The sequence below is a fragment of the Zootoca vivipara genome, chromosome 7 (assembly GCF_965207765.1).
Source record: "Zootoca vivipara chromosome 7, rZooViv2.hap1.1, whole genome shotgun sequence".
Lineage (NCBI taxonomy): Eukaryota > Metazoa > Chordata > Lepidosauria > Squamata > Lacertidae > Zootoca > Zootoca vivipara.
Genome location: NC_142590.1, coordinates 92,759,976 through 92,787,694, shown reverse-complemented (window position 1 = coordinate 92,787,694; position 27,719 = coordinate 92,759,976). Strand labels below are relative to the sequence as shown.

The following is a 27,719-nucleotide window of genomic DNA, read 5'->3' as shown; positions in this document are numbered from 1 at the left end:
TGACAACAACAGCATATTTATTTACAGTTGGGCTCAAACAATACATTAAAAAAATACAAGAAACATAGTGGAAGGCAGGGATAGAGCAGTTCTGGTTGGAAAAAGAAAATCACAGGGAGGGGGAGAAAAGACTTGGGGAAGAAATCAACATTGCACTCTTCTGATAATTATGTCAGCGCAAGCCTTCCTACTTCCCACATGGAACAACCCACCCTCCTCCCTGCCTTGCTGTTCTGGGGTTTCTCCCAATTCACCGGAATGAATTGCAAGGGCGCATTGGGTGGGGGAGCCTGTTGCACTAGCTGGAGCTCTTCCGTAACTCGGCTTCTGCTAGTGCGCAGAATTAGTAGACTCCAGGCCCTAGTCAAGTATCCTAATGGTAGCTCAGATCAGAGTTCACCAAGGGATCCATAGCAAAAGTAGTAAGTGCCACGGCTGCCCCTTTGTCAGACCTTGATTTGTGACTGGTGTGGCTTTGGCATTGAGGGGGGGGGGCAAGGAAGCAATGATGGGCAGAGGCGCAAATGCAGGAGCAAGGCCCTCATTCCCTGTAGTTTCCTGCAGTTACCACAGGGCAGGTAAATTAAGACACACATAAGAGGCATCATCAATCATTGATGACAAATGCATCAATAAATATGTGATCTTAAATATGTGTTCCCAAAGAGATTAATTTTCCATGGAAAAAATGCCCCCCCCCGGTGCATGCCTCCCGTCCCCACCCCACCCATGGCATACCCACTTTTGCCGGAATAGCTCATTCATAAAGCAGAACATTGCAACTAGACCACCCCACAATTAGAACTAATTTCCAGCAATTAGAAAAATAATCCAGTATTGTAATTCTGATTACAAATAAGCAAGTTTCTGTTTTCAAAGGAAGTGTTTACAACCATCTCCCAGTAAATTGATGTCAGGCTCGTTTGCGATGCGCAGCGCACTACGAGCATGAGAGAGTGGGGTGCTCCTGTCTCTTGAGAAGGGAGACTGAGATCCATTGTGCTTGGCTAAAATATAATTTGATAGTCTAACCTTGGTCTTGTGACCTCGTTCACATAGAAGTCAAGAGTAAAGCTGCCAAATGCACTTCAATTTCTGGAGGGAGAGACAGAACTGAACAAGTGAGAAAAGGGGGATCGGCCAAATATGCAGGGGAGTGGTGTAGGAAGGGAGAACAATTCCTTCCTTTTGACACTGGGGTCAGGGGAACAGAACTCTCCCAGTTCCCTCCCCTCTCTTACAGCAGCAGTTCCCAACATCTGAGCCATGGATTCCTTGGCACATGAACAACAGAGCACATTTTCCAGTCTCTAAACCTCACCCAGATCCCAGTGTTACTGGGGAGCATTGAGAAATCCCCTGGTGTTTCCCCAGGACTTCCAAGTAGCCTTCCTCCAGTTTGCAGGCCTGTTTCATTTTTCAGCAGGCAGTGGTTCCACATCATCAGTTTATCGTGGTTGAAAGCAAGTGAGCGTCCTAAGACCATAGGTGTCTGCCACCGTCTGCACTGTGACACTCCCAGCGTCAAGCACCCCGGGGGAAGGCAGTCTGAGAGCCCTCCGAGAGAAAACTGCGCTTGCCGGAACTGGAGCATGATGAGGTGGCAGCCGACCCATTTCCAACCTTCTTTCTACCGTCTTGCTCCAAGCAAAGGCACAGCAAAAGGCTACGCTGTGCAATCACCAAAGGATGAATCTCCCCAAACTCATTCACGAATTTGTAACCATTGCGATCTCCTATTATTGTCATTACAGAAAATGAATTAGATGAAAGGGAGGAGGGGAGAAAGATTATTCATTGAGGGGAATGTGTCTCGGCTAAAAAAAAAAAGAGAAAGAAAATAAATCCCTTATAACCAGAATAGGATAAAAGTTAAAATGCAAAGTATCTACACACCCCTCCCCACCAAGAAACCCGATTCCACGGACGCTGTGCCAAAGGTTACATTCCAAAAAATTGAACTATTTTTATTCCTTGTGTCCCCCACTCCAGCCGGGTTGTTTCCTTGGGAGAAACAGGAGAGAGGGAGGGAGAGAGAGTTCCCCACTTCCTTCCTAGGAGGAAACAGAGGGGACCAGCTGCTTTGTGCCACGTGGCGCCAGAGCATCTTCAGTCTATTTTCACAGCAGCGTAAATCTTGCGGACAAACATGTAGGCTGCATAGAAGCCAATGGTCCCCGTCAAGAGCCAGAAGGACAGCACCATGAGAGCTGTGTAGCCGAAGTACAGCAAGGAAGGAATGAACTCGACAATGTCCAGCTGCAAGAGAGAACCAAAAGGTCAGGGCAGAGGAAGCGTGCACCAAAGCCTCTGCAATGGCCCTCCAAACCCAAGGAGAAGCAGGGTGGGAACCTCCCTTGGCCTCCCACCTCAACCATGTTGTGTATCATGGAACATCTCCCACCTGAAGTGCTCAAGAACAGCAAGTTTTGCCCCTCGACAGCCTCCCTGACCAAATATCGTAGCCCATTCAATAGTTACTGAGTGTAGGATTCAGATCTGGTGTAAATAGCAGCAGTACCTTATTCACAAAGTAGAAGATTGCGTAAATCAACACATAGAAGGCAGAACCTCCGGACACTAGGAAAGTCCTCCACCACCACCGGTAATCCTGGCAAACGGAGGAAAGACACACGGCATCATTCTGCCAACACTCTCAACAACCCTCACAGGTGCCCAGTCATGTTTGGGCACCCACCGTTTTGCCCACACAAGCTCTGCGAGTGGCATGCTGTGACCAAGAGCATGCAGGTTTGGTATCTTCAGGTATGGTGGGCAGTGGATCTGCAGCACAGGACAGGGGAAGGAGAGCCAGGTTGCTTTCATCCCTGCGGTTCTCTTCAAACTAGGCAAGACTGCAAGCTGAAGCCAGACTCTCCAGATAGGTGAAAGTGTAAATTCTTCCTCACAGAAACACAAGCCAAAAACCCTCATTGCACACAGAAAATTAGCATGCCAGGGGGAAAGCCAACTTTCCTCCAGGACATGCTGGCTTTTTTGTGCAGTTCTGGAAAAGCATTACTGATCAATTCAGCTGGATATATTAACTGGTTTGTATACTTGAGAACAGGAGCTCTGTCTCTCTGCCTAAATCTGATCCATGTTTCCTTTTGAGGCACCTTACAGAACTGGGTTCCATTCCCTGCAACCCCACAACGACAACCCCAAGATTAATCTGCTCTATTACCTCTGCACAGAGCTGGAAGTACACCATGACGATGCTGATCTGGGAGCAAGAGACCACGAGGATGATGAACACCAAGAAGAGGAAGCCAAAGAGGTAGTAGAACTGGTTCTCCCAAATTGCCTGGATGCAAGAGAAGATGTGCACAAAGGAGACATGAATATAATGGGACAGCTCTTAATAAATGAAAAAAAATTAAATTGTCCAGTAGCTCCTTAGAAACCAACTAAGTTTGTTCTGGATATAAGCTTTCGTGTGCATACACACTTCTTCAGATACCTTGTGTGCACACGGAAGCTTATACCCAGAACAAACTTAGTTTGTCTCTAAGGTGCTACTGGACAATTTTTTAATTTATGTCGACTGCGTCAGACCAACACGGCTACCTATCTGAATTGGGACAGCTCTTGATATGCAAGAAGCTTATCACTTCACAGAAAAAGGCAGTGAAGCAAACCTACATCACAAACCTCTATCCAATTCTTTCCACTTTAACCATGGCTTTCCTCAAAGAATCGGGGGATTCTTCAATTGTGTAACCGAGTTGGCTCTAGACAGGTCTCCCAGAACTAAGCTGCATTTTCTATTCTGCTGGACCATTTCCTCAGGAAAATTGTAAGGGATCCTGGATCCTTTCTACACTTGTGAAAGGCATCTCTGTCCTGCACAGCAGCCAGACACCCATCCCTTCTCGCAAGGCATTCTCCAATAGCAGACAGTTAAAGAAGCAAAATGTTGCAGCTCAATCTCTGGGGCTGCCACAACCAATACTGGAAGGCTCTGCAGGGCGACATCTCAACCTAGAGTGCAAAGCCCAGAAGACTTGACAAGGGAGAGCAGGCATCCTTCGTCCTGCACACACACACACACACACACACACCAAAAACACTCTTGTTCTCAGTGCTATTTTTCTAGAAAAAGGGGCCGGAGCTCACCACAAACTTCTTCCTGGTTCTCTTAAAATAGCAATGGCAGCCACTTGAGAAGTGCTGGAGCTGAGCTGAAAAAAGCCCTGCTTGTTCTGATAGACCCCATCCCAACACCACTCTTTAAAAGGCATATGGTGCACCTCTCTGGGAAGCCCACGTCAGAAAAGAAGAGGGCAGCAATGGCGCTTACACTGAAGATGAAGAAAAGTTCAATGAACATGGCTCCGAAAGGAAGAATTCCAGCCATAAGGATCCTAAGGATGAGACACAGAATTTGGTTACTGTGGGAACAGGTTTAGATCCAGTGATGCTAGTTAGGGCTGCACACATTGCAAACCTAAGAGCAGGCCAGCTGGATAAGATCCAAGGCCATCTAGTCAGGCACCGTTTCTGACAACAGCCAGCCAGCTGCTTCCAGGAAGCCCACGAGCAGTGCCTGAAGGCAACATCTCTAGGCTGCTTTTCCTCCCCCAGAAACTAGTATTTCATTCAGCTGCTATGGAGAGCGGCCATCCATAAATCTATGTTCCCATCTATTCCAGCTCTGGGGCTGTAAGAAAGTTACAGGGCATGCATATGCTATAGGAAGCTTCCCTTGTACTGCCAGCATTTTGAGCCACAGAGTTGGTGACAACTCTGACAGACAGCAGCTTTCTGAGCTCTGTAATCCAAGACTGTTTTCAACAGGACATGACCCGGACTGAACCTGGCATCACCTGGCTCCAAAACATATGATCTGGAACTGAACTACAGTTATAACTTTTTATTTTCTGCCACTCAAAGTGCCTGAGCCCCACCCTGGTTGGTATTATTATTATTATTATTATTATTATTATTATTATTATTATTATTATTACAGTGGAACCTCGGTTTATGAACACCTCGGTTTACGAATTTTCAGTTTACAAACGCCGCGGACCCATCTGGAACGGATTAATTCACTTTCCATTACTTTCAATGGGAAAGTTCGCTTCAGTTTATGAACGCTTCAGTTTATGAACAGACTTCCAGAACCAATTACACCCATGCTTTGGGTTAAGTACGCTTCAGGTTGAGTACTCCGCGGACCCGTCTGGAACGGATTAATCCACTTTCCATTACTTTCAATGGGAAAGTTCGCTTCAGTTTATGAATGCTTCAGTTTAAGTACTCCACGGACCGTCTGGAACAGATTAATCCACTTTCCATTACTTTCAATGGGAAAGTTCGCTTCAGTTTATGAACAGACTTCCAGAACCAATTGTGTTCATAAACCGAGGTACCAATGTATTATTATACCTTTATTGTCAATAAACAACCTGTGTACAATTAAATTAACCGATGATTAGTCAGCAGACGATCAAGCTGACTGGGGTACTGGTAGTGGCAGCAATATGACAAGATAAGCTGTCCGAGAGGCAGAACTGCTTGCCCTCACTAAGAAAGCCTTCCCTTCCAGCAATGGAACAGCACATCCTTTTAGAAATAAGCCTTAGATGGAGCCATCAAATTCTGGGCAGCTCAAATGAACACCATCCGAAACCCAGCCAGCAGCAGCAGCATCAGGGCTCCAGCTCCTATTTAGAATCATCAAATCCTAGAATTGCAGAGTTGGAAGAGACCCCAAGGGTCACCTGGCTCATCCACCTGCAGTGCAGGAATCTTTTTGCCCTGTGGATTTTGAACCCATGACTCTGAGAGTCTCGTGCTTTACTGACTAAGCTGGCAGTGGAAGGGCGTAAGGATCTTTCCAAGCTTTTCTCCAGCAATTTGCTCACTGGTCTCCAAAAAGAAGAAGAGAAAGAGCTACCCAACAGTCATTTGGCCCAGCTGCGCAGGAAAGGGTTTTCTGGGTCACTCACCCGACAAATCGATTCATGTACCACCTCTGCTCCGGAATCTGCCTTGGAATCTGATTGGTCCGCACAGGATTGTCGTAAGGCTGCTTGCGAAATCCAAAGTAGTATCCCAGGTAGACTAGGGGCAAGGAGATGCCGAACCACATGCAAAGGAGAGCCACCATGGTGGGGAAAGGGACCTGCAAATGGCAACCCAACTCTTAGAACAGGTGGCTGGCAGAAGGTACAGCAATAGGTGAATGGGACCTGGCAAGGCAAGATGTACCTGGGGCCACCCCTTTGCCCCAGAGCAGTGTTTCTCAACCTTTTTTGGGCCAAGGCACACTTGTTCCATGAAAAAAATCACGAGGCACACCACCATTAAAAAAGTTTAAAAAAATTAACTCTGTGCCGCCCTATATTGACTATATAATTATGACTGTAAGAAACACTTGCCAATTGCTGTGTTGGTTGCAATCTCCTGTAATAAGGCTTCACAAGCCGCTGATTTCTCTGCCAGCACAATCCTTTGCTCAGCAAGTTTCAGGTTGAGCTCATCCAGCCAGCTTCTTTAAGTTTGTCTAAATTTTAGTTTAGTTTGTCTAAATTTTGCCGCGACGTGCGGCGACGAGAAGGGCGATTTGCATTGTCACGTGCCTGGCGGCCGCCAATACGCAGCGCTAGCCCGCCGGAAAGGAAGCCGGCCGGGTCACGACGCGGGCGCTCGCCTCGCGTCGTGACCCGGCCGGCTTCCTTTCCGGTGGCCAGTGTTTCCTTTTGAGGCACCTTACGTGACAATGCAAATCGCCCTTCTCGTTGCCGCACGTCGCGGCACACCAGCCAGCGTCTCGCGGCACACTAGTGTGCCGCGGAACAGCGGTTGAGAAACGCTGCCCCAGAGCATCAAGACGGAAGGTTCACAAGGTGATACTATTGCCTAGCATTTCTTTAGAGAAGGAGTGGGGAACCTTTCGCAGCCCAAGCACCTCATTCCCTGATGGGAAGCCTTTGGGGGGACCACATAATAATGGCAGTGAAGCTAGAGAAACAGATGAGATTTTTCTTTTCTTTTTGGTGCAGTAGCCCACGTAAAAGCCAGAGGTTTCCATGCACAGTTACAGCCACACACCCCTCTCCCCAACTTGGCAGGCAAGAGGCATTGTCACAGTTCAAAGACACACTCCCTGCTGGGCAAAAGCACTTGAAAAGACTGGTGCGACTGGCACAACTGGATCCCGGGCTCTGCACACTTGCCAAATTTGGCCCAAGAGCAGCCAGGAGATAAGGATCTGGCCCACCAGCCAGAAAGGGTCCCCTGCTCCTGATCTGGAAGACTCCAGATTGGTGAAGGTGAGTCTAAGAGAACTCGCCTGGCAGGGGGGAAATGAATGCAAAACCAGGCAGCTAACGTGGTTTCACAATCCCTAATGTTCAAAACGTGTCCTGCTTGGGTATTTCACAGAATATTTTGGAAAGCTCAAAGATTTAGAATTTTTTTCCTTAAATGTCTTTTAAAATAGCTACAGAAATGGCAACATCCTCTTGGGGGTGGGGCCTGAGGGGAGGGAGATAATGTCCTTTCACAGAATGTATTGGGAAGCTTTTAAGGTCTCATGTTGGAAGCTGCCCAGAATGGCTGGGGCAACCTAGTCGGATGGGCGGGGTGCGAGAAACAAAAGAATAAGAATAAGAATGATGCATTGTTTGTGCATATTGGGGAAGGCAAAACATATGAGGAGCTTAAAAGGAGCTAACCAACATTTATTGTTTCTTAGAACATATAAACACACACAAATTATGAATATGAGTTAGAAAAGAGTAGACCAAGCCAAGTGTTTCCAGAGAGAGCAAAGAGAGGTGGGAAGATACATACTGCTCCCGACGAGTGTTTGCCCCAGATGAAACAGTTCAGGATGAAGCATATCCCAAAGACGACTCCCGGGTACAGGGTGGCTGTCTGCAAGGAGCAAAGCAAGCAGGACTGAATACTGACAGTGGGGCAGAGGGTGTCAGCTCATCCAAGGAACCTAATGCAGTTACTGCGTCACTTCACTGCACCGGGCGCAGAAGGCAAGCATAGCCGGTGATCCACAAACCGAGCTATGACTCACAAAGCCCCCAATTCAAATTCCAGATGTGCCACAGATTAGTTCCCTCAACACACACTGCTTCAGCACCTGCAACATGGTGACAACAATATTGACCAGCCACACGGGATTGTTGTAAAGGCTGCAACGGGAGAAGGAGTGCAAAGTCTCTGCTCAAAGTACTCAAAGGTACTTTGCAACATGTGGATGCAACTCACCTTTCAGTTTTATCAAAGGGGACTTTCGGCAATAGACACATAAAATTGCTACCTACCTACCTACCTACGCTAGGAATCATCCTCATCTCAGTTTGCACTCCTGATGCTGTGGGGTAAAAGCCTGAAAGCATCCCAGAAGCAAACAGTGAAGTCCCAGAGCAGAGACTAAACAAAGATTTGATGTGGAGAAGCAGCCAGGCCTTGCCAAGTCAGTCAGAAGCAAAAGCACCAGGGACCTGCAAAGCTGCATGAGTTATTCAAACAGCCAAATGTGACTTATTTATTTAAGGAATTTGTAGTCCTCTCTTCACTCTGGAGCCCCAGGGTGGCAAGCAACATTAAAATCGCAAATACTAATAAAAATCTAGAACAAATAAATCAAACAATGTTATAAAACCTACCAAAAATAAATAAAACATGCAGTGGCAGCAAGAAATCATTTTCACTGTGCTCTTTATCCCTCCCCAAAGCCTGGTTTCTTCTATTATGCCTGTTTTCTGTTGTAATGCAGAGGTCAGATGGCAAGGCATCACACCCCCAGCAACTCTATCCTGAGGTTATGCCAGGGCCCCTTCCAACAGGCACAGTGGTTAACTCATCATCAGAAACAAATGAGGCTCCGCAGTTTGCCCTCATGCCCTTTCCCAAGTCCCTTGGGGTTTGTGAAGATCAGTATCACTTACGCAGAAAGCCCCTTTCTTCCACCGGTGGCCTTTCAGTGTCCGATAGAGTCGGCCAGCAGAGAAACCACCAAAAACCCTAGAGCAGAGGACACAAGAGTGGAGAAACAAAAGGTTACCTCCCATCACAGGTCAGGCAGAGGGATGGCGGCTGAAGCAATGGAGAAGCCACACCACTCACCCCATGAACATGAAGAGGAAGCAGGCTGTGGTCATCAGGGCACCTCGGCTGGAAGGAGACAGCATCCCCAGCATGGCCACAACTGAAAGGCAAGGCAAGGAGGATTAAGTGCCACCACTCGCAAACTAATACTCCGCTACACTGGAATTCAAAGAGAGCCCTTGCACACTGAGAAGGGGGGAGGGTGCTTTGTTGAGTATTCCCAAAGCACATTTGTTCACCGCGGCACTATTTTTCAAATATTCCATCCCCACTCGTTTTTTCAAACAGGCTTGAAGTGGGTTAGCGAGCAGTCATGAAAAAAAGAACAAGACACAATCCCTAAACAGCTCCGATATACATTTAAAGCAAACAACCATTAACAGCACATGATTCCCTGGAATGCAAAGGGGTCTTTCAAGGGGGTGGGGGCCGTCAGTAAGTGGCTACAAGAGGAAATTGACACCTGAGCATCAGAATGCAGACAGAGCCGATGTAACAAGGTATACATTGGCAATTGCCATAAGGGCTTTGATGTCAGGCCACACCTCCCAGCCCAGAGGCACCAGCTTGTTCAACAAGCTGCCTTCTTGCTTAGCCTGTAGAGTCTCTTCTCCCCTGCTCCCTTTTCACAAAGAAGCACTCCCAGGCTCCCCAGGTGGGAAACTCACAAATAACAATCAGGATCATGCAAAAGAGCTGGATTCCGGAGCCCAAGAGGGAGCTGAGGATCATAGGATATTGAGGCGGCCTGAAAACGTCACCGTGCACCAGCTTCCACCCAGATTCCTCCATGGTGTCTTCCTGTAGGGGGAAGCGACACACGGGGGGGGGGGGAGAGTTGAAATCAAGCCCCACAAAAGGGACTGCCGCATGCGCTTCTCCCCACCTCTACACTGCTACAGAGATGTACAGAGTGTGTCCTCTCCTCCCCCCAAGGGCTCTCCCCTCTTTGCAGCAAATCACCAAATTTGACAAAACCTTAAAGCCCTTCTGGGTACTGCTTGCACCTCAAAAGTGTTTCACCCCAGCAAGGAATGAGAAGGCAGGCCTGGCGAGGTCTGCCAAGAATCTGCCGTAAGTGGTTAAGCCTCGGTATGAACTCTGGACTAGCAAGGGACTCTCTACCCACATCACTAGCTATGGAATTTGATGCCACAAGACACAGCAGCGCTTTAAAAAAGGGATTGGGCAGGTGAACAGCAGAAAGGGACCGGGTGGCTATTGGACACTATAGCTATGTGCTACCTCCAGGTTCAGCCTTGCTCCAGTGGGCTTCCCAGAGGCATCTGCCTGGCTGACATGGGAAACCCAGTGCTGAATAAAGTAGGATTTAATCCAGCTGAGCTCCTCTTACATTCTCTACCTGATTCCTTGGCTACCTCCCCTCTACCCTTCTCAAAAGGAGATTCTAGGAACACTCTCAAGACGCAAGGAAGGGTCCCCACTCCCTCTCCACCCCACCCCACCCACCAGCCCCAAGCACACCATGCTTCTCGTACAATGTCATCTTCCTTGTTGTAGTTGGCAATATCCTTCCGGAGCGTCCGGATGATGATCATGCTGAGAATACCTGAAATGAATAAAACCTGGAATGAATGAATTGCAGTTTATTCCACTGAGCACCTAAGCATCTGCAAGCCAGCAGCATATGGGAGCAGAGGGTCATATGGGGGGGGGGTGCGTCAGCCGACACAGAGTCCCCCACAGTCCACGTTTGCCCACAGAGCTTCAGCCATGTCCTCAGACAGTAGCAATGAGGGGTGAGGTTGGGTTCTCACAGCAAGAATTGCACTTTTGAGTCCCCTACACCAAAGGAGGTTCTGCTGCTGCTGCTGCTGCTACATGTATTCATTTTCACATTTTCTCACGCCTTCTGCCAACGCACATGGGGCCACAGCAAAAGCAGAGGAAGCTGCCACTTGGACAGGCCCTTGCAGGGCAGGGGGATTGATTTCAGTGCAAGCCATTGTTTTCTTCTTCAGAGGCATTTTTAAAGCATCTCTTTCTTGGGCTGCCATGTTGGGCAGTGGGGCCCAAGGGGAGGAGGGGAGGAAAAGCAAGGTAGCCATGTAAAGGAAGCCAGAGGGATCTATACTTGTTCTTGGATATACTCAAGATTAAGTTACAAGCCCTGTAACTCCCAGCACTTTATTATGATCACACCAGTGTTAATACCCTTACACCAATTTTTAACCAGGTAAACAGTAACTCTGTGTAGTAGTGAAATGACTTGTGTCCTATGTATGGACTGTTTGAAGTATTTCATATATTTCTCACTAATAATAGTAATAATAATAATAATAATTTATTTGTACCCTGCCCACCTGACTGGGTTGCCCCATCCACTCTGGGAGGTTTCTAACATCCTATATAATAAAGTGCAAGTGTCTCTGCGTCCAGATTACCTGTGTCCCTGTGTCCGCGCTACTGCGCATGTGCCCCACAGACACGGATTGGACGCAGAGACTTGACGCGCGCACACACACACACACACACACACACACTCTCTCCCCCCCCCCACCCCTCTGCATACCGTTTCCCTCATAGTCCTCAGAAGAATCACGGCCTTCTCCTGGGCGCCCGCCGGCCAGCTGGGCTCAACGGAGCACCCCAACGAAGCGGCGGCCGTGGGAGGGGCAAATCGGCCCCCCCATGCGCCGCCGCCGCCAAAGGCTGAATGCTCTAGCGCCCGTTTATTAAACGGACTGACTGACACTAGTACTGTATATAAAAACATTATAAAACATTACACGTTAAAAAGCTTCCCTATATGTGTTCATATGTCTTCTAAAGGTTATATTCCATTCCATTCTAAGCAGATAATGTTCTTTATTGAACCTATTCTTTTTCTCGCAATGCTCTCAATGTGCACCAGGGGGTGCTCCTTCTTCCAAAACGGGTCAAAAAGAAGACCTGTGCCTCGGCCTGCCCTCAGGCAGCACCACACAAGTGCTTGCAGCAGTTTCCATCCAGTGCGCAGGGCCGGTGAGTTGCCCAAAGACACAGGCATGCTGAGGATGGAAGTGGCACATGCAGGGTGCAGCATGGACTGTGGCCCTTACCCTACACTGCTTGGCCACAACTGAAGGGAAAGTGATGCACAAACCAGCCCTCCTGCAGCTCAACCCCATTTGCAGGCAGCAAAACTGAGACACAGACACCAGCACTGAGCAAAGACAAGCAGCTAAGGACACTGACGGATACACAAGTTGCTAGTGAAGAAAACTGCTGTGACCAGACCGGGTGCCAGAAGCATTCAGTACATATTTACAATCAGCTTCCAATCCTTGCAATACCCTCACAATGTTTCAGAGTCTACCTATGAAGCAGAATGAGGTGGCAGAGCAGAACGTGCCATTCTAGGCCTGAGACTGTGTTTCTACACCAAGGACTCCTTGCAACCACAACAGGCTAAAAAAAACAGGTGGGCTAGAAACTGTAGCCTTTATGCGTTGGTTTTCTACTGGCACAGGGTTTCTCTTTTGTTTTGTTACGAGGCAGTCTTCCAAAGTCCTTCTGCATGGGTAGACTCAGCCAGGATCATAGGGCCACGCGGTGAGGTTAGGAATTGAACCCAAGCCCACTGGACTATTTCTGATTTGTTACTCTTTCACTCAGCATAAATAAACATAAATAATAGCCCAGCTGGGTCTACATGACTTGGCTAGGAAGTCTCCCTGAAGGAGCGTCTCCACCCCCATCGTTCTGCCCGTGCACTGAGGTCCAGTACCGAGGGCCTTCTGACGGTTCCCTCGTTGCGAGAAGCCAAGTTGCAGGGAACCAGGCAGACGGCCTTCTCGGTGGTGGCGCCCGCCCTGTGGAACGCCTTCCCATCAGGTGTCAAAGAGAAAAACAGCTACCAGATTTTTAGAAGACATCTGAAGGCAGCCCTGTTTAGGGAGGCTTTTAATGTTTAATTGTTTTATTTCATTTTTCTGTTGTAAGCCGCCCAGAGTGGCTGGGGAAACCCAGCCAGATGGGCGGGGTATAAATAATAAATTATTATTATTATTATTATTATTATTATTATTATTATTATTATTATTATACCGTATAGCGGCAAGATAATCCCTCCCTACACCACCCAACAAAACCCCCTGGCTTCTCTCTTACCCGAAAGGAAGAACACGACCACGACTGAGTTAATGATGGAGAACCAATGGATCTGCACGTCACTCATTGTGAGGTAAGTGTCCCAACGGGAAGCCCATTTGATGTCACTTTCCTACAGGAGAAATTTAGCTGGTTAGTAGGTTAATCTTTATGCACTGAGTTGGTCCACTATTATTCCCAGGCTGGAGATGGAAAGTTGAGGCAAAGGGGTAAGTGGCTTGCCCAACAACCCTCTAATATTTGCTTTCCTGCAAATCAGTGCTTTACAAATAAAGAAATAACCCACAGGAGTTGTATTCAACTAGGTTCCACTCAGAAATGAACGGGCCCAAGTTAGCCATGCCCATGGATTTCAGTGGGTCTACTCAGAGCATGGCTGGCCCTGGATGCAAACACACGCACCCCACTACCCAAGAAAAGAGCAAGACAATAATCCTGAAGATCAAGAGAAGATCAGCTCTGCTTCAGCTGTTGACCAGGGAAGGAGTGTGGCGTTTCACCTCTAGGGGTCTAGCAAGAGTTAAGTTGCAAGGGAGGTAAATAGCCAATAGGAGCTCTCCAGGCAAAAGCAGGGGTATATAAGGAGAAGCAGTCAGTCAGAAGGGGAGTTGAGTTGAGGGATTTGATGAGAGAGGTGGAGAGGATTTTGAGGTAGAGAGAGGGTTAGAGAAGCTAGTGAGGTGAGCTGTGGTGCAGAATCTATAAGAGTAATAAGGGAACTTCAGTCAGGGAGGAAAAGGGGGGGGGGAACTAAGACTAAAGGTTAAGTTTAAGTAAACGTATTTGAGAAACCGTGAATAATTTATATACTTGTAAGATCATCACCTAAATAAACTTAGTTATTTGGTTCACTTTTCTCCTCTCTGGAATCCACTAATTGTGTACCAGTACACAGACCCAGGTGGCGCTGTAGTTAAACCACTGAGCCTAGGGCTTGCTTATCAGAAGGTCGGCGGTTCGAATCCCTGTGACGGGGTGAGCTCCCGTTGCTTGGTCCCAGCTCCTGCCAACCTAGCAGTTCCAAAGCACGTCAAAATGCAAGTAGATAAATAGGAACCGCTACAGTGGGAAGGTAAACGGCGTTTCCATGTGCTGCTCTGGTTTGCCAGAAGTGGCTTTGTCATGCTGGCCACATGACCTGGAAGCTATACGCCGGCTCCCTCGGCCAATAATGCGAGATGAGCGTGCAACCCCAGAGTCGGTCACGACTGGACCTAATGGTCAGGGGTCCCTTTACCTTTACCTTTTACACAGACTTACTGGTTGGTGGCAGCAAGGGAAGAACATAGGTGAGGGAGGTACTGGGCCAATAGACCGTTAAACGTCCGGGGGCCCTTTACCGGTGTATCTCGCCACAAGGAGCAACTGCAGGGAGCTGGCATCTCCTCCACTCACTTCCCTGTTAGCATGTACACTCAGCTCCAACTGACAAGATTCCCTGGGATTGCAAACTCTGGGCCCATGCACCAGCCAGAGGTCTAAAGGCAGCTAAGTTCATGCTACAATTCACTTGACAGAAAGAGGGATATAAATCTTGTACATAAATAAACAAATGACAAGAAAATGCAAATCACACCCAATTCCAAAGCAGCAGACTACTTTTGTAGGGGACAAAAAGGCACACCAGCCAGAAATGCCCTAACAGGTTCCCCAAAGGCTGAAATGGAGCAGGGCTTTTCACGAGATGGGTGCCACCACCTAAAAAGCTCTGCTTCTTCAACATGGCGCCCTCCTGGTGCTTTGGACTGCAGCTTCCATCAGCGCATGCTGGCTGGGACCGATGGGAGTTGTAGTCCTAACCTGGGGAAGGGTGTTTTTGAGACTCCATAATTTTTTCTTTGAAGGTGGCACCTGAAGCAAGCTTTCTCCTGTTGAGTCTTAACCTGTGGTGGGGAACCTACTTGTTTTTAAAGAAATGTACAGGAGATGAAAGGAGTTCCCTTAAAGACAGCTGAGGCCCTCCAAATCCATGTCCCAACACTGGCTCCCACTCTTCTTTTAGTTAGGGTTCCCCAGCCCTCGGACATCTTCTCCCCACCATTTCCCCTACACCAATTCCACCTCCTTCCCTCTTTCTCCCCTCTGCCCACAAATCAAAAAGCCAGCCCTCACCTCCCAATGCACAGAGTAGGTGAAAAGCAGCTTGTTTTCCTTCGTGGGGTCAATCTCTTGAGGAGCGGAGTTGGCAGCTTCAGGCAGGACACAGGCACCATTTTCGTCGGCCTTCAGATCTAGGGGGCAAAAAAAAACCTCACGCGTCAGGAGAAGCAGCCTGACTCCAGAGACCCAGGCCCCTATACAAGCTTGGAGCCCCCTCACCCCCAACTAGCCTCGCGTGGCAATCCTCTGGGTTCCGCTGACCCACACGTTCCTTTGGTTGCACAAACACGCACACAGGAATGTAGGAAGCTGCCCTTACAGTTAGACCATTGGTCCATCTTGCTCAGTATTGTCTACACTGACTGGAAGTGGCTCTCCAGAATTTCAGACACAGAGTGTCTCCCAACTCGACTAGAGATGCTGAGGACTGATGCTCTACCACTGAGCTATGGCCCTGAGCTACATATCCCTACCATATTCCTGCTGCAAAAGCAGCAACGCATGAAACAGCTTTTCATTGAGTTAGACCCAAGTGGGGTTTTTTGCCAATGAGTGAAGTCAGAGCTGTGATTGATAAGAGTTGTTTTGAGTACCAGGCAACAGGAATCCCCAGGGGTCCCAAACAGCTCCTGTTTCCCAATCCCAATCAGTGCATTTTTTCTGCTTTGTGGGTCCACGCCTAAAGCCAGCCAAAGAGAACATGCAAGAAACCCTCAAGATCAAGCAAGAGCTGCTCCCTCCCTCCCATAGCTTACCCCAAACACATCATACAAGGGGATCTCCTCTCCCCCCGTACTTCCTTCTTAGTTCAAGTCCAGAGCCTGGCCCTCCCTATCAACACTAAGTCCTTGCTCTCTCCTCTTACCAGCAAGCTTAATGCTCTGCGGAACGACCTCAAAGCGGACCACCCTGTAGGTCGGCTCTTGGTTCTCTTCCACGTCCTCTCTATGGTAGTAAAGGATGAAGGAGAGGTGGTTGTGCAGGTAGAACTAGAACAGATGGGATATCAAGAGAGATGTTAGAAGCCCTGGAGGAAGAAAATACAGATTAATTGGGGTGATGTGCGCTATTTCTCCAAGTGGTCTGCAGCCAGGACACCTCAGGCTCAGAGGTCTCCTTCGTGTGTTGCACTTCTCCTTAAACTCTTCATGATAAGGGAGTGCAGTGCAGATTAGAAGATACATCAAACTACAGACTTGCAACTTCCCCTGGTGTGTGTGTGTGTGTGTGTCCAGGGATTGTGTGTAAAGCTGGTATCACATATAGCCAGAACAACCCCCTGTGCAACCACCCCTACCTACCATTCCAGAGCCAACACACTGAATGAGCCTTGCCCACCATGCAAGGCGGAGAGCCTTTAAGCTTTCTGACTTGCTTATCAGGCTCTGGGAGGCTCCTGCTAGGTCTCATGCAAGAGCCTCCCAGAGCCCCAAAAGCAAGCCAGAGAGCTTAAAAGTGCTTTCCACAGCAGGAAAACCCAGCATGGAAAATCCATCTTGCGTGCATTTAATTTGTGCAATCGCAGCTGGCCAGCCGCCCAGCATGTTAAGCTGTGATCGTGCAAGTTAAATAACCCATTTAGGATGGTGCCCCCACTCCCCCTAGCAGAAGTTAATTCAGAATTTGGACATCAGAATTAATTGCCCATACCAAACCACTGGACTAATATTTATTTGGCTCTCAAAATCCAGGCTTCCTTTTTTGTATGGAGCATATTAGACGGCAAGTCTGTCAGCATTTGGCTTTTAAAAATCCCTGCACAGCACAAAAACCTTTGTACACGCAGAAGGAAAAACTTTAGGTGCCTGACAAATAAATAGTAATTCTCAGCTCTCACACATTTACCAGCCTGTGTGTCACCTGAGCTGATCTCCAGAGGGCATGAAGGAGAGGGCAGGCTTAGTGTCCAGGCAGCTCAAATACACACTCTGGGAGAGCAGCATGCAAGTTTGTGGCAAACACCACCTGAATTTTCCTCACTGCCACCTTTCAGTTTCTGGTATGTGTGCACATGCGCATTCAGATTTTCATACAACATTCACAGCAAAGTTCAAAGGCTTATGGTTGGTACATTCAATATTACAATGCAAAATAAAGTGTGCTTTAAAGGGAGCTGCTGTGCTTACTGCTTTATTTTCCACAAAAACTGAAACAGGGGCCCACAAGTAAAACTTGTTCATGCTGTTCTGGTACCCCTGAACCATCCCCTCCCTTCCGCAGGCAAAAGAACAGGCACCCTCACCTTATGGCTGTCCATGAACCCGAGCCGATAGCCATGCTCAAACTGTATATCTTTCTCCTTGTTCTTCTCTTCCTCCTCGCGGTTCGAGTAGAACTCCAGCCGCGTGGCCACAGGCAGGTTGTCAGCGATGCTGCAAAGATAAGCCCCCCGAGTTAGAGCTACTTGCCCACTGCTGCCACCCAGAGGGTCCCACCTTGCCTCATCATAAGTAAGGAGGGCTCCCGCTGAGTTGCTCTCTCTCATGCTCAGAGGACAGAGACTCACAGATGGACATAGTATTCCTCCTGGATCCGTTCGGCAATCAGCTTGCTCGCTTCCTTGGTCAGGGTTACAGGCTTGCTGGGAGATTCACACAAGACCTCGCACTTCTTCTCAACATTCATGAACACCTGGAATGGAGTGTTGACGATCCGGTCCCCTCTAAGGACCTCGCCTGCAAATGAAAGGCAGGCAGGGAGAATGAGAATGAGAATGAGAATGTGTGTGAGAGAGAGAGAGAGAGCTCACAGCACTGAGTGGCAGAGCAAACCCCCAGCCTTCAAACTTTGGCATCTCCTGCTGTAAACATCTCAAGAATCAAGCTGACAGCTGGAGCAGACTCTACTGGGCAAGATCAGGAGCCTGTGGCCTTCCAAAAGTTTTTGGATTTCAATGACTCCCATCAGCCACATTCACCTTGGTTAATGGTCAGGGATGATGGGAGTTGCCCTCCAGCAACTTCAGGAAAGACACAGGTTCCCCCATCGCTCTACTAGATGGGCCAATGGTCAGATTCAGGACAAGGCAGCTTTATAGGTTTAATCATCCAAACACACCAGTGGTTCCCAAAGGGGACGGGACCACCGCTGCGGGGGGATTACCGGGGGGGGGGGGCACTAAGAGGCAAGGGGGTAGCAGGAAGGCTCTGGAGGTTTAAATGGCAATCTTATTTTGAAAAGCTGGTATCACCGAATCCAGTTCATTGCTGTTGTTGAATTAACTCAGCTAAATAGTTTCAACTGGATTTGGAATAAATGTGCAATTAATTGTTACTGTTTTGCTGTTTTGAATTTTATAGGGGTGGTGGCCCAAAACAGTTTGGGAACCACTGGAATATACCATCCGTGTTATTGGGAGGACAATGTGCTTACTTTATTCTTATTTACCAGGCATTCTGGGTGGAACTGGCATCTCATCCCTCCCTTTAGAAACTACCATCCCTTCCTTTAGAAACTACCAGTTTCCCTAGAGAGATCCGCCCCCCTCCATGATTAAAGCATTCCATGCAAGGAGAGTCAAAGAGCATCAGCCCAAATGAATAACTGATTGCCCATTGCATTCTAGACTACAGGCAATAGTAGAGCAAGGGGAGACTGCAATATGCTGGAGCCATGGCCTTGGAAAAAGGGCTGCAATGGGTGCCCCCACTTCATGCACACAGTGCACGGATCCTGCAGTCTACCACAGACACCAAAGTACACAAAGAAAAGTGGAGGACTTTGTGCCCTTACCTAGATTTTCAGCTTTATATGTGACTGTCTGAGGATGGCAGAAAGGTAAGGAGTAATACTCATAAGGTAACTGCGTTCGTGAACTGGTGAGCTTCACAGCCTGGAAAAACAAAGGGGGGGGGATTATCAGATTCATTGTTCCAGCTCTACCAAGAGGGAAGGAAGTTCCCTAGTTTACAACTGGACCAATGCCCCTCTACCCCTTCCACTGAGATAAATTATGTAACACAGAGGAAACATACAAGACACAATAGGGCCACTGAGACACCAGGGCTTGGCCCCATAAAAATGTTTTTATGCTCAGCAGGACTTGCCAAACCTTGCTGGCATCGGTGTGGAAGCTTACATGGCAAGATAAAGCCCACAGCTTTAGTAAAAAATAAAACAAAGAGGCCATGGAAGGTTTGATCCTATGTCTGACCCCGCCCCCAAGAGGCTGCAAACAACCCCAGAACCATGTATTAATGGTCTTGGAGAACTTAACTTCCTGTAGTACTTGATCCTACCCACACCCCTCAAAAATGCTGAAGCACAGACAGAGGAAACCACTGTGGTTTTCAGCTTGTTATAGCTGCAAGGAAAACATTATGGGAATGGAACCTACAATTCTTTAAACGGATTCACAGAACATTCAGCATTTCTACAACACTTTAGAACAGACTTCAACATTTCCAGGTTTGGGATGCAGTTTTATTGCAACATGATTCCCAGTTGTTGTTGTTTTTAAAGCAAATGTCCCTTTGCCCTTTCTCTTGCACTCTCTCTTTTGCCAGGCATATCTACACAGACCTACACTTTAAGAGGAAGGGAAATCAGCGTGGTGGCCTTTTGGATGTTGTGGGGCTCCAATTCCCACCAACCCCAACCACCATGGCCAATGGTCAGTGATGCTGGGAGCCGACTGCCCCCTGATCAGCTGTACCCCCACACCACAAACAGGCTCGGGGGATCAGACCCTGCAGCACCACGAAGAGACTTTGAAGGCCCACGTGCACCCACGGGTGCCATGCTAGCAGCTCATGTTATAGGCCGTGAGAGATGTATTCCTCTCATTGGTGTCCGAAAGCCACAGCTCAAGAAAATGTTCCTTGGGAATGCTGTCACTACTTTGCAAAGTGCTCTCAGCTCCTTCAAGGCTCCCACGAGGGTTCACAAATGCCCAAACCAAACTGTCAAATATAGCCGACTGATCACCTATTGTTTGATTGTGGTCATAGGTACCTTTTCTCCTTACAATTTCATTCGCAAGCCCTTTCCTAAGGGCAGCTTGCTCGCTAGCCCTATGGCAGCTGGGGCCAACTTAGATGCACAGCAGACGCTCCTCCTGCCGGCTGCTGGCTAGAGCTACAAGCATCTCCAAACCAGAAGGCAACCCTCTCTCATTAGATGGCATCAAGCCGGTCTCACAGACACTCAGCCCAACGTGAGAGCAGGAGGATGTTATGAGACACACCTCACTGGGCAACTTTGGGAGGAAGGGCAGGATATAAATGCAATAAAAATAAAATAATAAGTAATAATAAACCTATGTATTCCACTCTGAGCTCTTATGAGGAAGGAAAGTACAAAATGTTTAACGTAATGATTCATCCTTTTTTTAAAAAGTGCAAATACAGCTAACTAATGGTTTTCCAGGTTGGCATAAGTACCACTGTTGTTATTTCACACACACACACACACACACATACTTGGTGTGTGTATACTTCAAATGGTCAACCACATCACCAACCTACCTTTATTTCTACAGGATCCTTTTGGTGGAAGTTGATGGGTGCCACCCCCGGCACGTAGAAGCTGCTCACCCCATGGCACAAGAGCAGTAGCACCACTGGACACGTGAGCTTCTCCTGCAACGAGAAAGGAGATTTTGTCTCCAGAGCCAAAGGCATTCAGGGAGATGCAAGCAATTCCCAACACTGGTTGGCTGTTTGTTTGCTTTTAAGTCTGAACACAAAACTGAGCCACAAAGCTGGCTCAGTAATTTTGGGCAAATCTGCAAGAACTGCAGAAGTCGCAGACAGAGGGAAAACCAAGAGTGATACCTAATCTACTTGCTGCCACTAAAACCCTGAAAGACTTGTTTCTTTAAAAGAAAGAGGGAATTCTAGCTGAGAAACAGAGACCATTCGTAAGGCCTCACGCAGAAGGCAACAAATCTAAGCCTGTCAGGTGTAGCCCAGGTCAGGAAGCTGGACCCTGTCTTACTGGAGACAGAAAACTTTTCATTCTCAAGGAAAGAGAAACCCTTAAGAAATGCAGGGTATCGAAGTCAGTGTGTAGCTCTCTCATCCACCACCACTCTCTCTGCCTTCTTTACAATAAGAATGCAACTCTGGAGTTTAGGGGGCAGGAATCCAGTTTACCCATTCAAGACGAGTCATTACAACATCCTTTATTTATTCAAATTATACATTCATCCATCATTAAAATCACTAAAATTCTCTAGTTTACAAGACAAAAAGCAAATAGTATTCAGAAATACAGTAATTGAAAACAATGGGGGGGAAATCAGAAAAAAATTAGAACAAAACATATTTTCAGCTCAGCTACAAAGCATACTCGAGGACCAAGATTATGCAGTTTATTTAAGAAGCCCAGCACTTGTTTTAAAATGCCTAAGTAATAACAAGATGCTGAAATGACCATGCAGAGGGCACCAGGTAAGCCTCTCTGGGTAGGCTATACCGTAAGTGGGGTGCCACCACTGAGAAGGCCTCCTCTCTAGTATCCACATCACCAACCACTTCCCCTGGCAACAGCAAGTCCCATATCTCATGTGTTGGGCAGCCAGCTGAGGTTTGGGAGAAACGACCTCGTGGGCCTAAGTAGGCCTTTAGGGTGGAGATTCCCACTGCTGCCTTAAACCCGCTTCCCCGAGCATTTTCTTTCTCATACACACTTGCGGAATGTCTATTACTTATAACTGTGAGCTAAAGCAGAGAAGTGGAAGAACCATGTGATTATGTGTCATTGGACTACAGCATTTCACACACACACACTTTCCAACATTTTGTTCACCCACCTGCAGGCTCAAATGGTACAGCAACAAATCCATCACATAGGCCATCATCTCAAACTACAGACTTTAAAGCAAGGGAGAGAAAACCAAGGGCCACATTCCCCTGTGGGCAACTTTCAACTCCAGGATGACTAGGGGAGGAGAGGACCCAGATGACTGATCTAGTAACTAATTCCGCTAATACAAAGAAGGCAAAGTTGACATGTATCCATAAACAACATGACTTATATCTTCAGACATTGCACTAGAGAACGGCCGCTCAGCTACCCTCACAGATCTTGACACAAGTGAGCCCAAGATATTGGACACCTCATCCAGATGGAGCAATCGGAAAAACTGTGGAAACAAGACATAGGATTCACTGCCTGTTATACAATAAGAGAAAATCTCATGAAGATGGTGTATAGGTGGTACATGACTCCCACTAAACTAGCTAAGATCTATAAATTAAAATCTAACACTTGCTGGAGATGCAATATGGTAGAAGGAAGGATGTACTGTATCATGTATGGTGGGGATGTGAAAAAACTAAAAAATTCTGGAGTCGTATACTGTACATGAAGAATTGAAAAAGATGTTCAAAACATCATTTGGAAAAAAAAAACCCAGAAGCGTTTCTATTAGGTATTTTATCAATAGATATCCCTAACAACAAGAAATAAGTGTTTTTATATGCCACAGCTGCTGCCAGAATATCAATAGCTAAAAATTGGAAAGGGGACATAGTCCCATCAAAAGTGGATTGGCAAAATAAGGTATGTGAATGCGTAAAATTGGCCAGAATGACAGCAGCTATTAGATATCAATCAAATCAGAAATTTAGGAAAGAATGGGAATGTGTGGAAGAATATGTGACAAAACATTGCTCCAAAACAAAACCATTGATATGCATTGATTAAATTTCGTAAAGCTAAAATATGGATAGATGTTTTATGGATAAAAACAAAAACAATATTCACAACACAATAGAAATGTAGGTAGAAGAAGCTGTAATGTGGTGGAGGGAAGTCACAAGGATAAGAAAAAGGAATACACACACACACACATGGTATTGAAAACAGTTATAATTCAAATGTATTGGTAAGTGTGTTAAAAATGTGTAACTGAATGAACTAAATAAAAAAGTAATTAAAGAGATCTTGACACATCAAGTGGTGCATTGTGTACACACACACACACACACACACACACACACACAGTCTTGAAAAGCAACAGAGGATAGACAGAAACTCCTGTCCAAAACTTTAGAAACCATAACCAAGCAAGAGTAGCAAAATACCCTTTTTACAAAACACACTGGCAGCCACTTCTAGAAATCAACTACAACAGTAACTGAGAAGGGCTTAGTGGTAAAGCACTGGCCTTGCATGCAGAAGATGCCTGGTTCAATTCTCAGCATCTTCAGGTAGGGCTGGGAATAGTTTCCTGCCTGAAACCCTGGAGAACCACTGCCAGTCAGTGTACGCAATACTGAGCTAGATGAACCACCAGCCTGACTCCTAACCAACCAGCCTATCTATTACCAGGGTCAGCAACCTTTCTAGGCCACACTTGGATTGCTGAGCAAGTGTCAGAATTAAGGAGCTTTTCAGCAAGTGTGAGAAACAGCTGCATTTGAAGCGGAAGTGAGCTCTTGCTCAAGTCACATTCATTCAACAGAATGTGAGGCAAAGTTCCTCACTGATTGTGTCCAACGTAAATGCATGGCTCAAAACAAAAACAGGGCTCAAAAATTATATATATAAAAAAACTGAAGACAGAGGGGAGGCAGGGGAACAGCAGTGGAAGCAAGACAACAAAGGTGAGCCTCAAGTTGGGGCTGTACAGCAGTCACTTGTTTTACGAATAATGCACTAAAAGTCTCAACCATATATAGCATTTTAAGGCTATGTGCATTTTTAAAAATAAAATAAACCCGCTCTTCTCCAAAACCAGGACAGTTAAAAACTATGCAAACATCACAACTCAAGAAGCTAATGTAACTAGGTAAGAAAATTTGAGGGTGTGGTAGGGAAGGAAGAGACAACTCAGGTCTCAAAGTACGGAGTTAGAATAATATAATTTCAGAGATGGGAGAAGCCTCAAGGGGCATCTAGTCCAACTCCTGGCCCAGTAAAAAAAAAATTGCATCTACAGCCTCGCTGATTGATGCCTAGCCTGTGTTTACATTTCCAGCAAGAGAGACCCACACCTACCCAAAGGTTCCACTGCCAAACCGTTTTTACTGTTTCATTTAACCTATATCTGCTTCCTCAGTGTTTCCACATATTGTCCTACTCTCTGAAGCAAAGGCAATCCTGAGATGTAAGTTCCACTGCATCCAATGGGGCTTTCTAAACTGTTGCAAAAACTGTTGAACAGAATCTCCCTTGGCAATTTCTCCTTGTGCTCACCTCCTCATACCAAGTTCACAAAAGCTGGACACCAGTAAGCATTGTGTGGAGAAGGTGGGCAGAGGTAACTTAATGAAACTGGCAGGAGATTCGGGGCAGATAAAAGAGTGCCTTTTCACACTATGCATAGTTAATTTATAGCATCTGCTGTCACAAGGTGAGGAGATGGTCACAAGATCCTGGCTGGACTGCACTGGCTGCCAATTATTTTCCAGGCCCAACTACAAGTGTTGGTTTTGACCTATAAAGCCTTAAACGGCTCAGGACCGCAATACCTCATGGGACCGCTTCTCCCCATATGAACCAACTTGGACCTGGAGCTCATCTTCTGAGGCACTTCTCTGTGTGCCTCTTCCACAAGAGGTCTGGAGGGTGGCAACACAAGAATGGGCCTTTTCTGCAGTGGCTCTCCCTGGTGGGAGACTTGACCGGTGCCATCATTACATACGGTATCTTTGGAGGCCAGGTAAAAATGTTTCTCTGTAACCAGGCCTTTGGCTGATTAACCATTCTATGGCCTTTTAAATGTGTTTGTGGGAGTGGGGTTGTCACTTTTGTTTGCTTTTGTTTTATTATGTATTTTGTGTACTCGTTTTTTATTTTTATGTTGTGAATCACCTGATGATCTTCAGATGAAGGACAGTATAGAAATTCAGTAAATAATAAAAATAATAATGAGTAGTTTGGATGGCTTCAAAAGTGAATTAGGCATGATCATGGAAAGGGATAGACTGAACAACCAATCAGGAAACTCCATGTTCCAAGCAAATATATCACTGAATACCAGCTGCTGGGCAGCAACAGCAGGAGAGAGCTGCTGTCTTTCCCAAAGTACCCTGTTTCTCATATTTTAAGACATACCCATAAAATAAGCCATAGCAGGATTTTTAAGCATTCAAGGAATATAAGCCATACCCTGAAAATAAGACATAGTGATAGGCGCAGCAGCAATGCCGGCCGCGGCAGAAAGAGGAGGAAAAAAACAAGACATCCCTTGAAAATAAGCCATAGTGTGTTTTTTTGAGGAAAAAATAAATATAAGACATGTCTTATAATATGAGAAACACAGTATATGGCCGGCCTCTGTGATGAAAAGGGTGCTGGAGCAGATGGACTTCTGGCCTTGCATTAATAGGAATAAGGCCTCCCCTCCTCCTTCCCACAGAGATAATCCTCTGTAGAAAGGGGATGAGATAAGAACTCTCTATACCTTCTCACATCATCACTGAGTATCATCCTCCTTGCAGAAATAACGTGTTTTGCAAGTTAACAGTAGAGAAGACAAGCATCAGCATTAGAAAAACTGTTACACAAAACTGTTTGCCTTTAGACATGTGGTCTCAGCCTTGAGATCATCAAGTGACCACAAGGTGCCCTGCCCAACAAAATTCCACTGCCGTGACAGAGCCCGTTAAGCTGCTTCAGCTCAAGCCTGTGTGATTCTTATCGAGTTTATAGCAGAGCTTTGGTGTGCAGTGCACCGAAACTCAAGTGCTTCTGGTTGTTCGCATACAGAAAAGGAAGTGATGCTATTCTCTGCCTCCAGGCGTGTTGCAAGAAAGTTCTGAATGCAAAGACAAGGTTGACAAAGGACACAAACTTTGTCTCAGGGTGTGCAAGGAGTCCCTGCAACACGGGATTCAGAACACAATCTCGATTCAGAGCAAATTCACCAGTAATTATCCTCGAGACAGGAACATAAACCTCAGAATGGTCACCCACCTCCAACAACTTCCTGCAAGCAGGACCACAGCTGTCTAAACACAGCAGGAGTCCTTGAAAATGGCAACCTCTTTTGAGGTACTACAACATCATTTCTGGCCCAATCTGGGTGTGTAAAACAAGACCTCTATGGGGAATGTGAGATTTGAGACTGGAATCCAGTTGCACACAGAACACAATAAACCAGCAAGGCATGTTACGAAATTCAGCTAGCAAGGATGGGGAAAATAATGTCCCATTAGTAGCTGACATCTGGTTCCAGTTGCAGTTTCCAGCTTTTCGGCTGGAAGTGCCACCAGCACTTATTTATACACTGCTTTTCAGGCAGACCTCACAAAACAGGTGACAAAGCATTGCTACTCATCGTTTTTGAAAAAGTTGCAACAGAATATCATTTCGAATTACTAGCCCTTTTTTTGCATTGTTTGGATGAATTCATTGGCATTGGCTTCATTTCTATGCTACCGTGTTTGACGTTACAGAGATCGCAATGTCTTGTTGGTTTTTCAATTCATCAAGACAATCTAACGCAATTTAATAAAGTCGCAGAATCGCCACGCGGGACCTTACTCCGGAGCAACAAAAAGCGGACGAGCCGTTGTTTCCTGTCGCAGAACCGCGGAGCTGGGAGGGGGGGGGACCTCGAGGGTCATCCAGCCCAACCCCCTGCAAGGAAGGGACGCGCCGGCTGCCGGGGAATCGGGACGCAAACACCGGGACGAGCCCTCAGGGATTGCTGCTCATCGGGTGGCCGGCGCGAGAGCAGCCACAGCCGGGGACGCCTCTGCCGGGCTCCCACCCAGCCTCGCTCCGCGCGCGTCTCCCGAGGAGACCTTCGGAGGGAGCGCCCGGCGCTGTACACGGGAGAGAGGGACGCCTTCGCCGGCTACTTCGGGGGTTTGGTGGGGGGTTTCTTTGTGTGTCGCCTCAGTGCCGTCAGGCGCGCAAACAAGGCAGCCCCCCCCGAGCGGTCCCCTCATATCCACCCCCACGCCCCCTCCCAACCCCACCGCCTCCGAAAAGGGCCGGGAAGGGATTTGGGCCCGCGATGTGAAGCGACCCCCGCCCCAGAAAGGGGCCCGAGGGGTCCCCGGAGGCCGCGAGGGAGCGCGAGGGGAAGGAGGGTCCCCAGCCTCCTCACTCACCAGCACCCCAGACGCCGCCATCTTGGATCCACGTGTCGGCGCCGACGTCAGCGGAAGCGGCTCGCGGTTGGCCAAGGCGGCTCGTCGCCATGGAGACGGAAGCAGGCCGTAGCCGATGAGGGGAAGGGCCTTCTGCCTTCCGCTTCTGTCCGGCGGAGTCGTTTTCTCCCGCGCGCCTTGCTGGAAAAGGCGGGAAGCCGCTCGGCCTCCGCGAAAGGAGCGTCAGCTCGCGAGAACTGTTTAGCCGTGGAGTTTTTTGTTGTTGTTGAGAAGGGAGGAAATAAGAGGAGCTCCTTTCCGCGTCTCCATTTTGGGTATTGGCAGAACGGCTACCAACCTTCTCGCCATCTTTACTAGGGGCAATGGAGGTGATAAGTTAGGCAGCCATCTTTTTCGTGGGTAAGATGCGGCGGTTTG

At 47.4% G+C, this 27,719-nt stretch overlaps 1 protein-coding gene across 1 annotated transcript; it reads right to left on the bottom strand.

Moving 5' to 3' along the window:
* TM9SF4 (transmembrane 9 superfamily member 4) lies at positions 1–27,710 on the bottom strand. The gene is made up of 18 exons (XM_035122558.3): positions 27,303–27,710; positions 20,757–20,870; positions 19,024–19,123; positions 17,798–17,966; positions 17,534–17,663; positions 16,157–16,280; positions 15,304–15,422; positions 13,192–13,303; positions 10,578–10,648; positions 9,747–9,879; positions 9,097–9,178; positions 8,919–8,994; positions 7,804–7,887; positions 5,955–6,130; positions 4,304–4,367; positions 3,188–3,307; positions 2,522–2,611; positions 1–2,259 (listed from the first exon to the last, which is right to left on the bottom strand). Exons 1-18 carry the CDS (start codon positions 27,321–27,323, stop codon positions 2,110–2,112), a joined length of 1,935 nt encoding a protein of 644 aa, XP_034978449.1. The 5' UTR covers positions 27,324–27,710; the 3' UTR covers positions 1–2,109.
* Positions 27,711–27,719: the final 9 nt, after the last annotated feature.